We start from the raw sequence: 15,132 nt of genomic DNA on the forward strand, positions 1-15,132 counted from the left end.
GTTGGAAAAGTTCAGTTGATATTGAAATAAGGATAGGTTGATGGCTTGAACATCAGATCGAGCAGCGCATGTGATAGCTGTAAGGAAAAGCAAACGATTGGCAAATAAGAGGGGAATGATGGAACGGGCCGGAACATCAGCTGTAGGAGGCAGACGAGAAGAGAACCAGTGGAAGACGGAGGAAGATGGCCTCAGGGAAGGTCAGTGCACACATCCTATATAGGCACCGTTGTCGAGGAGGAGATGACTCGCGAGAAGATGAAAGAGAATATCGGAGAAGAAAACATGATGTTGGACCAGCTAAGAGAGACGCTCCATCGTGAACAAGAACGGGAACGGGACTTGGCGGAACAACATGTGCAGTTGGAAAGGAATAATGCTAAGTTGAAGCAACAAAACCGACAACTTAACGAAAACGTGGAGAAGAATGCCATAGATTCGGAAGGAAACACTGTATCTTCGGAGGAAGATGAACTGCGGCGAAGGATATATGACCAAGAGGAAGATGAAGGAGTACGAAGAAGAAGAAGACGAATGAATAAAGACGAAGAAGAGCACTGGAGATCTCACAATGGGAAGATCATAGGCGGAGACATGAGGAGGAACAAAGGAGGGAGGACGAACTGCAACGTCAGGCGAACCTTATCCGAGGCGAGGAGGAAAGGCGATGACCAGGAGAAGGGAGGTTTAGTGTGATGAGATGCCATCACCATGAGGAGGATGGAGGAAACTTGAACCAAGAAGTCCTGAACGAGTTGAGAGACACGAGGGCTTTAATTAATAACTCACGAAGAGGTGGAAGAGTACAGTTAGCAGAAGCAATAGAGGAAGCAGATAAATCGCCATTCACCTATGAGATCATGCATACGGACATCCCAGAGAAATGCGTATTACCAACGCTTGCGAACATATTCAGTGGATCGGAAAGTGAAGTGCAACACTTGAAGCAATATACCCTTTCGTTAATGCAATGGGGCCGAAATGACGCAGTACTTTGTCGATATTTCCCCGCGAGCTTAACAGGGGAGGCATTATCCTGGTTCGATGGACTCCCGGAAAAGTCAATATCATCATTGAAAGATTTGAAGAGGATATTCTTGACGACGTACATCAACAACTTGTTGAGACCAGGGATAGAGACATTGTTGAACTTGAGGAGAAGGCCAACAGAAAGCTTGCGGGGGTTGGTCACGAGATGGAGAACAGTGTGCAGCGAGTTAGCCGGGAGAGTTGATGAACGAAATTTCATCTTAGCCTTCGTGAATGCTTTGATCCCAACGGACCTGCTGTACACACAGATATTCATTATTCGAAAATCGATACCGATGAATGAGCTGAGGGAGTACCAGGAGGAATACATAGCGTTGGAGGAAAAGCAGAGGCAGGTCAGCGAAATGACGTTGGCCCCAGCGAAAGAAGGGAATTCTAGGCTATTACCAAGGACGGTGCACGCAGTAGAGGACGAACTCGGGCGACGAAAGGGAGAGCCAGCAGTTCCCGTCCCAACAAAGATTGTGGCCGTCTCGAGTGGAGATCAGGAGTGGATTGATCAACAAAGGTATAAGGAGTCAAAACGAAGAAATCATGATCCACGAAGCTACAATACGGGATACCAACCTAGGAATAATCAGGGACCCAGATACGGGGAAAGGAGGCCCAATGGACCAATCTTTGAAGATGTGAAACTCCCACGACTTAAAACAACTGTGGAAAAAGTGTGGGAGGCAATAGTGCTGACGGAGGAAATCCCGCCCCCACCAAATTTCGGAAGAGAGCCCCCACCAGAGTCTCGAAGTCATGAATTTTGTAAGTATCATCGCTTACATGGACACCAAACAGGTGATTGCAGGAACGTTCGGCGAATTATACTTCGCTTGATAGACCAAGGGAAACTCGCGCATTTCCTAGAGGGTTATGTGCCAGATCGAGATAGACCGAGGAAAGCAACAATTAAACTGTAATTCGATAATTCACGCGGCAAGAAGTCTCCAAGATTTTCATGACAATGTGCTTAAAAGAGTACACAAGAGGGATTTCGAGGGAAACGAAATATTCAGCGTCATGACGAAAGAGGCGCTAGAGGAATGACAGAAGAGGGAGATAACCTTCTCGGCGAAGGATGCACCTGATGGGGAAATTTCGCACACAAAATCCTCTGGTCGTGACCTCGGGATTCGGAAAATATTCCAGATGGGAGTAAGAACAAGCTGAGGAAAGGAGAATTTGGGCAATAGACAAAATCTTAGTTGATACTGGGAGTTCAGTCGATTTCCTCTTTTACCATACCTTTGGGACCATGGGATACAAGAACTCGGATCTTGTACCTTCTACATATAACATATATGGGTTCAATGGGGTAGAGTCTAATCCGAAGGGGGAACTGACCGTGAAAATTCTCGCTGGCGAACTAGAGACGAAGGTCACAGTCTGTGTCGTAGATGTCGATTCTCCCTACAATGCTCTCATAGGGCGGCCCTGGATACATGAAATAAAGGGAGTTGCGTTGACATATCGCCAGGCGATCCGGTTACCAATGCCAAGCGAAATAGGCGAGATAAGAGGAGATCTGAGAGACGCAAAAGAATGTATAACAAAAGACATGCATAACCATGAGGAGAAGTTAAGAAATAAGATGGAACAAAGGAAGAAAGTCAGCGAGGAAAGAAGAGCCGAACAGCTAATGGTATTTACGATAGAGTCTAGCAAAGATCTGAGCGGAACGCAGGAGGATGAGGTGGAAACAATGAAACAAAAATTCATATCGAGGAAGATAATAACGCAATTCCAGAGGAAGGAGGCCAGGTCAATAAAAAACAAGGTGGAAAGGCCAAGAAGGGGAAGGTTTTTGAAGGAAATGAAATGACAAAGAATAAAAAGGAAACTCCCACGACAAAGGAGAAGCAAATTCCACGAGAAAGAGGGAAGATGAACATGTCAAGAGGCAAAAAGGCACAGGGACAAAAGGTTGAGGAAAGCGTTGAAATACAAAATTCACAGAATTAATTGAAATAAAGTCGCGAAGACGAGGAGATGGACCGATTAAAGGAAGAACTTTACCAAGAGAGGCGAAGGAAAGAGGATCTGGTCAGGGAACGAATAAGGTTAGAAAGGGAAAATGAGAAGTTGATCATCAGAAATAATCATTTGAAAAGGAAGCAAGCAGATAGTAATATACAGGAGGAGAGATATGCTATGGGAGAAGCACGAACTAAAGAAAGACATTACACGCGAAAACGAGAAGGCCTGGGACGAGGAGAGCAAAAGGAGAGAGAAGACTTGAAGAAGGCCATAGAAAGAAGCAGAAGAGAATTCAGGGAAAGAGAGTATCGAATGAAACAATCAATAGCAATTACTCGAGGAAGAAACAATATCCCCAAGGAAAGGAGAGAAAGTGATTTTCAAATGGTAAACAAATGCTCAAGGAATGAACCGTGCAAGCCAGAAATAGCAGCGCTTTTCTCGTTAAGGAAAAAGGAGCATGATAGCTTGCGAAGTCTCGTTGCAATATGGGAAGCAATATGCAAAGAATTGAAGGGAAGAATCTCGGAAGAGGAGTTGGTGCGATCATTTATCCATGCTTTATCAACCGGGCGGCCATTATTTTCCACAATATTCAAGATACGAAATGCAGTACGAATGAAGGAGTTGAAAAATACCAAGCCGAGCACATTCGTATGGAATAAGAATAGGAAAGATACAATGAGAGAAGATAAATGTATCCTCGAGTAACTAATGAAATATTGATGATAAAAATTTTGATGAAAAAAATGAAACGATCGATGTACTCAATTTTCAAGAGCATAGCAATAAAAATTTGATGAAATATTGATGAAATAAATATTCGCCGAGTAACCAAAGACAATAAGACCTCAAGATTAGGAGGCAAATAATGAATATGAAATAAAAAGTTTCTAGGGAAACTTAAAACCTTCGCCTAGGAAGGCTGGGAACCCACGACATGCACCCTAGTTCGCATGAAAATGCAAGAGGCAAAGACCTAACGCATGTCGTGGACAAATCTCAGGCAGAAAGCTAGGGGCAATGATAAGACCTATCCGCTGAGGGTCCCTTTTATGATGGCCTTCGGTAAGGGGTGCAGAAATATGACCAAGGCGGCGACGTATTCGGTTCAGCTGCGGGTGCCTGATACGTCTGGAGCGTTACCGTCCATGTCCGTATGGCAGTCCTTGGCTACGATGCACTTGATCCCAAAGAAACCCCACTTAGGGTGTGACTTCGTAACTCCGAGCCTTGTCGGCGAAGAGGATAAGAAGTCACGAAAACAACTGAATGTCGTAATAACCGGATGGGAGGAGACCAACATGCATGTTAGGGTTAACCTCCTTGAAGGGTCACTCAGGGGGAATATAAAGGGATGGCACCCTCCAGATTAGGGATCTGCGTGACCAAAAAAGACGGCAATGTCATGGGGCTGCTATTCATCGGAATAGAAAAGCCTGTCATATTTTCGCAGAAAGAAAACTTATCAAAACTGTTAAGGAGAGGTTGATGGATTTCTATTCGCAAAAATAGCAAGCGACTGAGACTTCGCCGAAGTAATACCCTTAAAAACAGGGTGAGGGCAATAAGGCCTTAATTATGAGGCGCAATAAGACCTCATAGGCAAGAAATAGACACAACTACTAAAACAGAAAAGTTATAAAGAGCATTCTCAGAACCATATCGTCTCGATTGGATAATGCCAACAAGAACAAGAGGAAAGTATATACTTTTATATTTTTTGTTCTTTTGGCATTATCCGTACGAAACTACAAAGCACTTAAGATACAATCCAAGGCTACAGGACAGGGCAAGAAGGAACCTGAAGAAAAAAACTAAGACCAGGCGCATACTTTAGCAACCAATGCTCCTCCCTCTTTTAAATTAGCATTCTTAACCTCGCCGAAAATCAAAAGGCAGCAGGGATGAGTGAAGAAAGAAAGCCGGAACTGAGGGTGATTTGAAAGGTGAAGGCAGAAACGAAGATGAAAACTCGCAAAAGAATAAAAGGCAAGTATATACTTAAAGGCTTCACTATTCTTTTGAGAGTTTCCATGGTCAGTATATACTTGAGGAAAATGGCGGAAATCAAATAAACACACGCTTGATAAAACAGAATCATAGTATCATGAAATGTGATGATTCCCAAAATAAAGAGTTTGCCCCCCAACCTTGGGAGCGCCCATAAAAAAAATTATTAGTTATAAAACACTAATCTGAGATGAGAGAAGACAAAACTAAAACTGCTACTGAGGAATGGCACTATCGATGATGGTTGACTCAGGGATCTCACCGCCTGCCTCGGTAATGCTAGTAAAAGCTCCCTGGGACCCCTCGTTGTCCTTCGTGGTGTCAACTTTTGGTTCCTCGTTGTCATCAAGAGACAATTCCTCGTTGGTAGGATCAGCAGCTTCATCCTGAGGCTTCTCATCATCATAAAAAATCTCCAAAGGAAAAGAAGGAGGAGGAATGCAATGCTCAGCGCTATAGTCATTGAAGAGTGGAACCAAATAACTCTGAGTATTCTTGCGGGCCGTCTTGGATACCTTCTTGGAAGAATCGATGATCTCGTCCATATTATCATTTAGACTCTCAATCTCATCATTAAGACGAGAAACGTCACCACGAGCTTCATCTCTCTCCCTGGTGATACGAAGGACCTGACTCTTATGACGCTCATCTGATTCTGTAAAGATAAGAGAAACTACATTAGAAACAAGGAAATAATTCGGGTCAAACAAAGATAATAATACACCTAAAAACTACCTTCCGCCTGAAGGATAGTAGTATTTAAAGTACTCTGAACATCAGAGTATAGATGATCGAGCTTGGCAACTTTGAGGTTGGAATCTTCAAGTTGAACACATAACTCATGATACATTCTATCCCAACCTTCACCATGAGGGGATTTCAAAGTGCTCTTGTCATACTGAATGGCGAGAACGCCTTGTCCACGGAGACTTGCAGGCTTGATCGGAGGAGAGGATTCCACAGGTTTTGTACGAGAGGAAGTGGCTAATTTAGCTTGCAAGAGTTCCATATTTTTCTTCAAACAATCAACCTCCTCGTTTAGACCATCCAAAGTGTTCCGAGACCTACGAAGAGTAGCTGCGAACTCGGTTTTGCTTTTGATCACTCGATCGTAATCTTCCTCCAGTTTGTTATAGTTGGTTATCGACGAAGAATGGAGGCTCCGCGAGGTAGTAAGAGAATTAGAGACCCGTTGAAGCTCTGACTTAAGACGCAGGTTGTTATTATGGAGATGGAGGTTCAGTTCCTCGTGACGGGAGCATTCAACTGACAGAAGGTCTACTTTCAAGCAAAGGGTTGTAGTTGCAGGAAATCCTACACTACACCCCTCACAAGAGTTCATTAACATTCAACTCATTTTAGATTAATAATCTTAATTTTATTGATGAATCTTTGAACAATCTTACAAGAAAAGATAACGGAATCAAGAATAATCACTGCTCTAGATTTTCTCTCTCCTATTTATTTGCTTCTCAATCAGAAAAGATCTCTCCTTTTCTTTTACAACTGAGCGGCTATTTATAGGGAATTACATAGTGGATGACAACTAATATGTCCTTTATTTTCAGATATGGCTTGCGACATTCTCGCGACCTTACAAATGTTAATCTCACAAACTCTCTAATTTTCGCAGGACTGTCACATTTTTCTCAGGATTTAGTTGACGTCGTTTATTATGTCATTTCTGAAATTGTTCTGCGACGCTGTTGTGTTGTGTTGTGTTGCTGTTAATTTCGCTAAGGCATTATTGCTGCGAGATTCTGATCCTACATCTTTCCTCTTCTCATATCTTCTCTGCGAAGTAGAGAACGATGTGAGAAATGCCGCAACTGTCCATCTCTTCATATTCTGCATTTATCACACGTATCTTTTCTTCCATCTATTTCTTGACACGTCTTCTGTAACCGCTTCTTTTCAACCGCTCATGTTTTTTCGTATTAATGGTGTTTATTTCTTCTCTATATATTCTTCTTACTCTTCTTTCCATTTTCTTTTTACTTTCTCTTCTCTTTTTATTCTCTCATCTCTGCAACTCTATTGTTCTTCCATAAATTCTACCATTGTAACTTTTTATTCTTTCTTCTTCTTTTAATCTTTTTAATTTCTTCTTCATATCCATGCTATTCCCTCTGTAGATCTTCACTGTTCGTAACTTTCTTCCTTTTTGATTTTTACGAATTAATCTTCTTGCTGGTGTTTTCCATGGATTCATCGAGGTTAGTTTTCTTTTTTCTTTCTTATGGGTTTTGCTGAAATTGATCTTGCTTACTGATTTATTTGATGATGCTGCTTATGTGATTCCCATACTGTTTTTATTTCAGCAAAAACGCCTCTAACACCAAATTTACAGTTCAGAACCCTAATATTCCCAAATCGCAGCATAAGCTTGTTGTAAACAAAAGAAAGTCTGCGAATCAGAAGGTAGTAAGAAACATTATTCTTTTCTAATAACAATATTGTTGCCTTTGTTTCTTATCTGGATTGTGATTCGCAGGGTGATAAAGATGCCAACAAACCTCTCAAGAAATCTCGCCACCTTAAAACCGTTGAAACCTCTGTTCCATTCCACTTACTTATCTCTTCTAAATCTCCCACGACATCTTCGCAAGTTAAACCATTATCTCCAATTCGCGAAAAGGATGCCTCAGATTTCATTTCTTCAACTGACCTTTCAATGATTGAAACTCGCCTTATTAATCCTTCTGTGAATGAAACTTCTTCTCTTCCTATTGATAATGTTTATCAACCTTCTATCATTGCCAGTTCTCTACCTGAGCCTCTTCCTTTTTCGAAAGAAACCGTGGAAGGAATAGATATTGCTTTCAAAGTTTTGTCTGAGGTCCTGGATGATGGCAAGAAGTCTCCCATTGATCCTGTCAAGTCTGGTATTTGCAAAATTGTGAGTAAGTATTTTGGCTCTGACAGAGCTGCTTCGCAAACAACTTTGGAAAAAGAGTGTAATGCTCTTCGTCTCGAAAATCAAAAGCTCCAGAATGTTTTGCTGGATCGCGACAATCTTCGCAAGAAGAATGATGAACTGAGAGGTATGATTTCCTTATCTATGTCTTTAATTTGACTTTCTAATGATTTCATCCTTTCCATATTTAATTATCCTTGAAATCCCTCTTTCGCATGTTAAGCCTTAAACCAGAAACGAATAATGGAGAGATATCAATTTGAATCTGCTGTTGAAGAAGCCCGTGTTGATAAAGATATTTTGATGGATCAATATAACCAATTATATAACCTCTATTCATACTTTGTTGATCATATAAATAACCTTACCACTGAAAATACCCAATTAGTTCGGAGGCAAGATTTATTAAGCAATGAAATATCTCGCCTCTCTTATTCTTTAACTAAATCTAATCTAGGGATGAAATCTTTATCAGATGAGAATAAAATTCTATCTCAATAGAAGCGAATTTGTTTAAATAAGATGGCGATATCTTCGCAACAACTTAGCATCCTTCAGAAAGTATGTGATGACCAAGAAAAATCTCTTCGCTATTTGAGAAATGAACTTAAAGAAGTAACAGAGTCATCTATCGCTGAAAGAGATACACTCATTCAAGGTAGAATAGCTTTAAGTGTAAAGGCGAATCAACTTAAAGAACAATATTTGAAATTAGAAGAATCTTATTTTTCTCTTGCGAAGAAAAATGCCTTTCTTATTTCTAAAGAGAAAAATCTTCAGTTTCGACTTAAAGGTTTAGTTGGAGATAAATTTGATGATGCAATGGACCGTTGGGAGAATAGTTGTCTGACCTTGATTCAACACCTTATTTCGCAAAAGGAAGGTAGTCATAATAGTTTGACTGCCTTAACTATCTTTTCTTTGTCATATCTTTTTGAGTTCTTCATCTTACTGAAATTTTGTATTCTACTTTTCGCAGAGTCTGAGAAAAATCTTCATTCCTCCATTTCTGTTTTGGAGGATAAATATGCCAAAATTCGAAAAGAAAATGCACTACTCGTCTCTGTCCTTACTGGTTCTCGCGACCGAGCAGAAAGAAGACTTGATTATCTTGCTTACTTTAAGGATATTCAAGATAGGAATCATCATAGAGAACTTCTTCCTCAAGTTCATCTCCAGGCTGAAGTCCTTGTAAATGATATTTTATTGTCCAAATATCTTCCTCCTACATCAATCGAACCTTTGGAAGTAGATGGTGATGAAATTCCTCGTCCTGCTGACAGTGATTATGATTATGAAAGTGGTGGAGAGAATAGTATTCTAGAAGATGGAGAAGAGATCCCTTCTAAGGAAGCAACTGCTGGTGCTAATCAAGATGAAAACGAAAAAGAAATATCTTCTAAAGAAGTAATTGCTGGCGATAATCAAGGTAGCAGCGAAAAAAAAGTCCCTTTCAAAGAAATTATTTTTGGTGAAGATCAGAATAGAAATGAAGAAGAGGTTGGCGATAATGAGAACATTGGCGAAGATCGTCCATTATCTCCTTATACTGGAATTAATACTGAAGCATGAGCTTCTTATCTAGTTCTATCTTCTTGAATTGTTTCACCTTTATTATTTCTTGCGAATAATATTCTTCAACCAACTTTGGAATTAATTTTCTCTTTTAGTATTTTGCTGGCGAGAAAGATAATGCCTCTTGTTTACTGATTCCCATACTTGCCTCTCATTATCTTTCTTGCGAGAAATGATCTGTTATGAATACTTATAAATATTTTGTTTTGTCATGTGGTCTTATTTTGCCTTCCTAATTAAAGGTCTTATTATGCCACCTCTTGTCATTGCGACAAAATCGCAGGACGTCCTTGCACTTTCATGCAAAAACCCATTGATCTTGCCTTAACTTTTTCTTTTGTATTATTGCCTCTTCTGGAACGTTGCCACAATATGATAGGCCTAAATTTTCTTGCGAAAATAAAGCCCCCTTGCGAGTAAAAGCCTCATGACATTTGCGTCTTAAGACACTTATCAGCTCCCTAATGGAGGGTGCCGCCCTTATCTTCCCCCTGGTTGCCCCTTCAAGGAGGCGTACTTCTACCATACAAGGTTAGATCCTCCCATCCAGTCTTAACAACAACCAGTTGTTTTCGCAGCCTCTTATCCCTTTTACCTATAGGGTTTATGGTTACGAGACTGCACCCTAAGTGGGGTTTTCTTCGGGCCGAGTGCAGTATAAGCCAACACTTGTCAAGAATGGAAAGGTACGCTCCAGACGCCCCTGGAATATTGACTCAAACGTGTACCTCGACGCCTTGATCAGATTCTGCACTCCTTAGGAGAGTCCTTATTACCTTAGTCGCCCAACCTAAGTCATATGCTTAAGTTGAGAATCCAAGGTGCCTCTCCCGGATGGGCTTTATTGACCCCAAATCTCCATGATTCAGGTTCCGGTGGTGGTGCAGCCTTTCCCTGAGCCATGCAACAGTACACCCTTATATGACGTACTTTAGGTCTTACATTTGCCTCTTACGAAATTTTATTCGCGAACTAGGGTGTACGCCATAAAGGTTCACCCCTTTATTTTATGTCATTGTTATATGATTATCTCTGTGAAAGTTTCGCACATCATGATCTTGTTTTGATATGAATAATCTCGCAACTATTCTTTCAGAATCCATAACTTCTCAAAGCTTCTTACGGATAATATTTTTGTAAGTATAATCTGTTCCATGGTCTGTCAAGTCTATGACCAACATCTCTACCTTCTGGATCCATTAATTTATAAGCTCCTGTTCCAACTATCTCCTTAATGATGTAAGGTCCATCCCATTTTTTCGCTAACTTTCCACCATTTTCTCGCTGATATATTGGTGTCTCTCGCAGAACTAAATCTCCTGGCTGGAATTCGCGTACTTTGACACGTTTATTATATTCTCGGGCTAATCTTCGCTGATAATTCTCCATATGTCGTAAATCTCTTTCTCTTTTTTCTTCTAATTCATCAAGTTTGCTTAAGATCAAACCCGCACTAAGATTTTTCTCCCAAGCTTCTCTATTTGTTGTCGGAATAACAACTTCTGTTGGTAACACCGCTTCAACTCCGTATGCTAAAGAAAAAGGTGACATTCCAGTAGCTTCTCTTCTAGTTGTATTATAAGCCCATACTGCATTATGTACTTGTTCGCACCATGCTCTATGATGTCCTTCTAATTTCTTCTTTAATATATCTGCAATTGTTTTGTTTGTTGCTTCTACCTGCCCATTAGCTTGTGGATACAAAGGAGTAAACTTTCCACATTTTATCTTAAATGCATTAAGTAACATTTCTATGTTCTGTCCTTCAAACTGTTTCCCATTATCAGATACTAACTGTGCAGGAATTCCGAATCTCCAAATGATATTTTCGAATATGAATGTAAAGATATCTTTGTCGCGAATATGTTGTATTGCCTTCACTTCTGTCCATTTTGTGAAATAATCTGTTGCGACTATTAAGTATCTTCTTTGTCCAGATCTTGGTAAAAATGGGCCCACAATATCTAATCCCCACTTTCCAAAAGGCCACACACTGGTTGAAGATGACAAGGGTACTCCAGGTGCATGTATTTTCTTTCCATGCCGCTGACAATCTTCGCAACGTTTTGATATTTGTTTTGCATCTTCGTGCATGTATGGCCAGTAATAACCTTGCATTTTTGCTCTATGTGCCAAAGATCTCCCCCCACTATGATTTCCAGCGTCCCCACTATGTAACATTTTTAGCACCTTTTCTCCTTCTTCTCGTGTCAAACATCTGAGTGATGGTCCATTAAAGGATTTTAGGTATAGCAACCCATCTCTTAATTCATAATTTGTTGCGCGGATTTTTAACTTGTGTGCTTCCAATCTATTTCTTGGTGTTTCTCCTTTCGCCAAATATGCATGAAGTTCTGTTCTCCAATATGTGATATTGTTCGTTTGTACTTCTTCTCCACCGTCTATTATCATCACGTCCATTTCTTCTTCTTTTTTATTGATTGATGGTGACAGAAGTGTCTATATTTTTATGCATCTCGCAGTTGGATCTGTCATCATGCTTGAGATGAAAGCAAAAGCGTCTGCGAGTCTGTTATCCTTCCTTGAAATGTGCCTCCATTTTATTTTTGGGATTTTCGCTGATTTGTAGTGTGCTCTCCCTTTATTTGGCGAATAACTAGCTGCGAATCACTAGTGATCCTGGCATTTTCTAGTTTCATTTCTATTGCGAACTTTAAGGCATGTATCACAGCTTCATATTCCGTTTCGTTATTAGTGGATGTGAATTCTAATCTGAATGAAAAAGCCATCTTCGCTCCTTCTGGCGAAATTAAAATAATTCCAACTCCATTGACTTCTCCATTTGATGATCCATCTACCAATATCTCCCATCTATTTGGTTCTGTTAATAAGTCTTTTGGATCTCCGTGTTCTTCTTCTATATCCATCATTTCTTCTAGCGCTTCATCTTCTTCTAAAGGAAATTCTGCCAAGAAATCTGCAGCAACTTGTGATTTTGGTGAAGACAAAATTTCATATTAATATCAAAGTGGCCTACTTGTGCATTCCATCTCTCCACTCTTCCTGATCTTTTTGAATTCTTCATCACTGATTCAATTGGTACTTTTGTTAATACCTTTATTTTTTGTGCTTGAAAATATATGCGGAGCTTAAATGATGCATAAACTAATGCTAAGATTAGATTCTCAATCATTGAGTAATTCTTCTCGGCAGTATTAAAAGTTTTGCTAATGTAATAGATGGGTTTCTCCACTCCTGCGTCTATTCGCAATAACACGACACTTAATGCATGCGAGGTCGTTGCAAAATAGATTAATAACTCTTCTCCTGATTCTGCTTTTTGTAAAATAAATGTATTCATAAGATGTTCTTTGATCTCTTTAAAATCTTTTTCGCATTCATTAGTCCATTTGAATTTCACACCCTTCTTGAGTATATCGAAAAAATACTTGCATTTGTCTGATGGTCGCGAAATGAATCTCCCTGGAGAAGCTAAAAGTCCATTCAACTTCTGTACATCTTTTATTGTTGCTGGTGTTGGCATGTCACGAATTGCTTGCACTTTTTCTAGATCAACCTGTATTCCTTCCTTTGATACAATGTAGCCTAAAAAATTTCCCGATGCAACTCCAATGGTACACTTCTCAGGATTCAGTTTAATGTCATACTGCCGCATTTGTTCAAAAATCTCCCTCAGGTCCTGTACATGGTCTTTGTCTTCTTTACTCTTTACTAACATGTCGTCCACATATACTTCTAATGTCTTGTGTATCCATTTCGCGAACACCTTCTCTACCATTCTTTGGTATTTTTCTCCCGCATTTCGCAAACCAAATGGCATTTTCGTGTAACAATATAAACCTCTAGGGGCGAAAAAAGAAGTATTCTCTTAATCTTCTTCAGCGAGAGGGATTTGGTTATATCCTTTGTACCCATCTAAAGATGATACCCTATCATTTCCCGCTGCTGATTCCACCATTTGAGGAATCTCTGGTAACGGAAAGCTATCTTTAGAGCAGGCTTTGTTTAAATCATTGAAATCTATGCAAATCCTTATTCCTTTGTTTTTCTTTGGAACAATGACCATGTTCGATATCCACTCTGGGTATTTAGCTTCTCTTATAATTCCTGCATCAAGCATTTTCTGTAGTTCTTCTTCTATTTGGGAATGGTAGGCTGTTGCGATTTTTCTTATTCTTTGTTTAAATGGTCCCACATTCTTGTTAATCTCCAGCTTGTGACATGCAATTGATGGATCTATTCCCGGTATCTCATCCATGCTCCCTGCGAAAATGTCTTTATATTCTCGCAAAAGGTTAACAGTTCTTTCTTCTTCTTCTACATCCATCTTGGTTCCAATTCTCAATATTAGAGGTTCTTCTATAGTCCCAATGTTTACTTCTTTTGTTGGTTCTGCAGCAGTGTAACTGAATTTGGGTTCTCCCATTGGTGTTGGTTCTTTTATTGTTTTCACAGGTCCTTCTCCTTCTTCCGAAATTTCGCTGGGTATTCCCCTGCCTTCTTTTGCCCTTATCGTTTACACTCTAAATTCTTCTTCTTTCTTTGCCTCCTTTGCCAACTTTCTGCAAAATTGTTTCTTTTTTGCTCGTCCTTCATAATGCTTTACTTCAATTTGATGACATAATTTCGCATTGTCAACATCTCCTATGATTTCACTTATTCCATTTGGTGTGGGGAATTTAATACATTGATGCAACGTTGATACTACAACTTTTATCGCATGTATCCACGGTCTTCCTAGCAACATATTATATGGAGATTCCATATCCACCACGCATAGTGTCACGTGTGTTTCTATCTCTCCTAGTGGAATTCGTACCACTATTTCTCCTTTAGGTTTTGTTGTGGATTTTCCAAAGCCATAAACAATATATGTTGAACTGGACATTTCTTCATCTTTAAATCCCATTCCCCTGAATGCATGATAAAATATTATATCCACTGAACTTCCTGTGTCGACTAAAGTTTTGTTCAATGTCCATTCTTCCGTGGATTTTGTTGTTGTCCCCTTCTCTTTTCGCGTAACAGGCACTGTAATAACCAATGGAGATGTGTGGTTCAAATTTTCTTTTGGTATTTCTGCCGCCATGAATGTGATTTTTTTGCTTTTTCCAATCTTTCAAGGGTGATGTCTTTTCTACCGCCATAACCTTCCTTCCTTCAAAATATCGTTTATGTATCCTTCCTTTGATGTTTTCATGGAATCCATTAACCATTGTTTTTGTTATCATATTACACTCCAATCTTTTGTCATCTTCATTGACTCTAATCATTTTTCTTTTAACTGGTTTACTGATTTGTTTAATCACTTTCTTGATTTGAACAATCTCAACAACAATCTTCAATTTTCAATCTTCAGCCTCCCTGTTTCTAGCGCCATTATGTAGTTGCAGGAAATCCTACACTACACCCCTCACAAAATTTCATTAACATTCAACTCATTTTAGATTAACAATCTTAATTTTATTGATGAATCTTTGAACAATCTTACATGAAAAGATAAAGGAATCAAGAATAATCACTGCTCTAGATTTCTCTCTCCTATTTACTTGCTTCTCAATCAGAAAAGATCTCTCCTTTTCCTTTACAACTGAGCGGCTATTTATAAGGAATTACATAGTGGATGA

At 39.6% G+C, this 15,132-nt stretch overlaps 1 protein-coding gene across 1 annotated transcript; it reads left to right on the forward strand.

Annotated features, from left to right (window-relative positions):
* Positions 1–695: 695 nt before the first annotated feature.
* On the forward strand, positions 696–1,961 carry LOC113271700. The gene has a single exon (XM_026521605.1). It carries the CDS (start codon positions 696–698, stop codon positions 1,959–1,961), a length of 1,266 nt encoding a protein of 421 aa, XP_026377390.1.
* Positions 1,962–15,132: the final 13,171 nt, after the last annotated feature.

The sequence above is a fragment of the Papaver somniferum genome, chromosome 1 (assembly GCF_003573695.1).
Source record: "Papaver somniferum cultivar HN1 chromosome 1, ASM357369v1, whole genome shotgun sequence".
In the NCBI taxonomy this organism is placed as follows: Eukaryota; Viridiplantae; Streptophyta; class Magnoliopsida; order Ranunculales; family Papaveraceae; genus Papaver; species Papaver somniferum.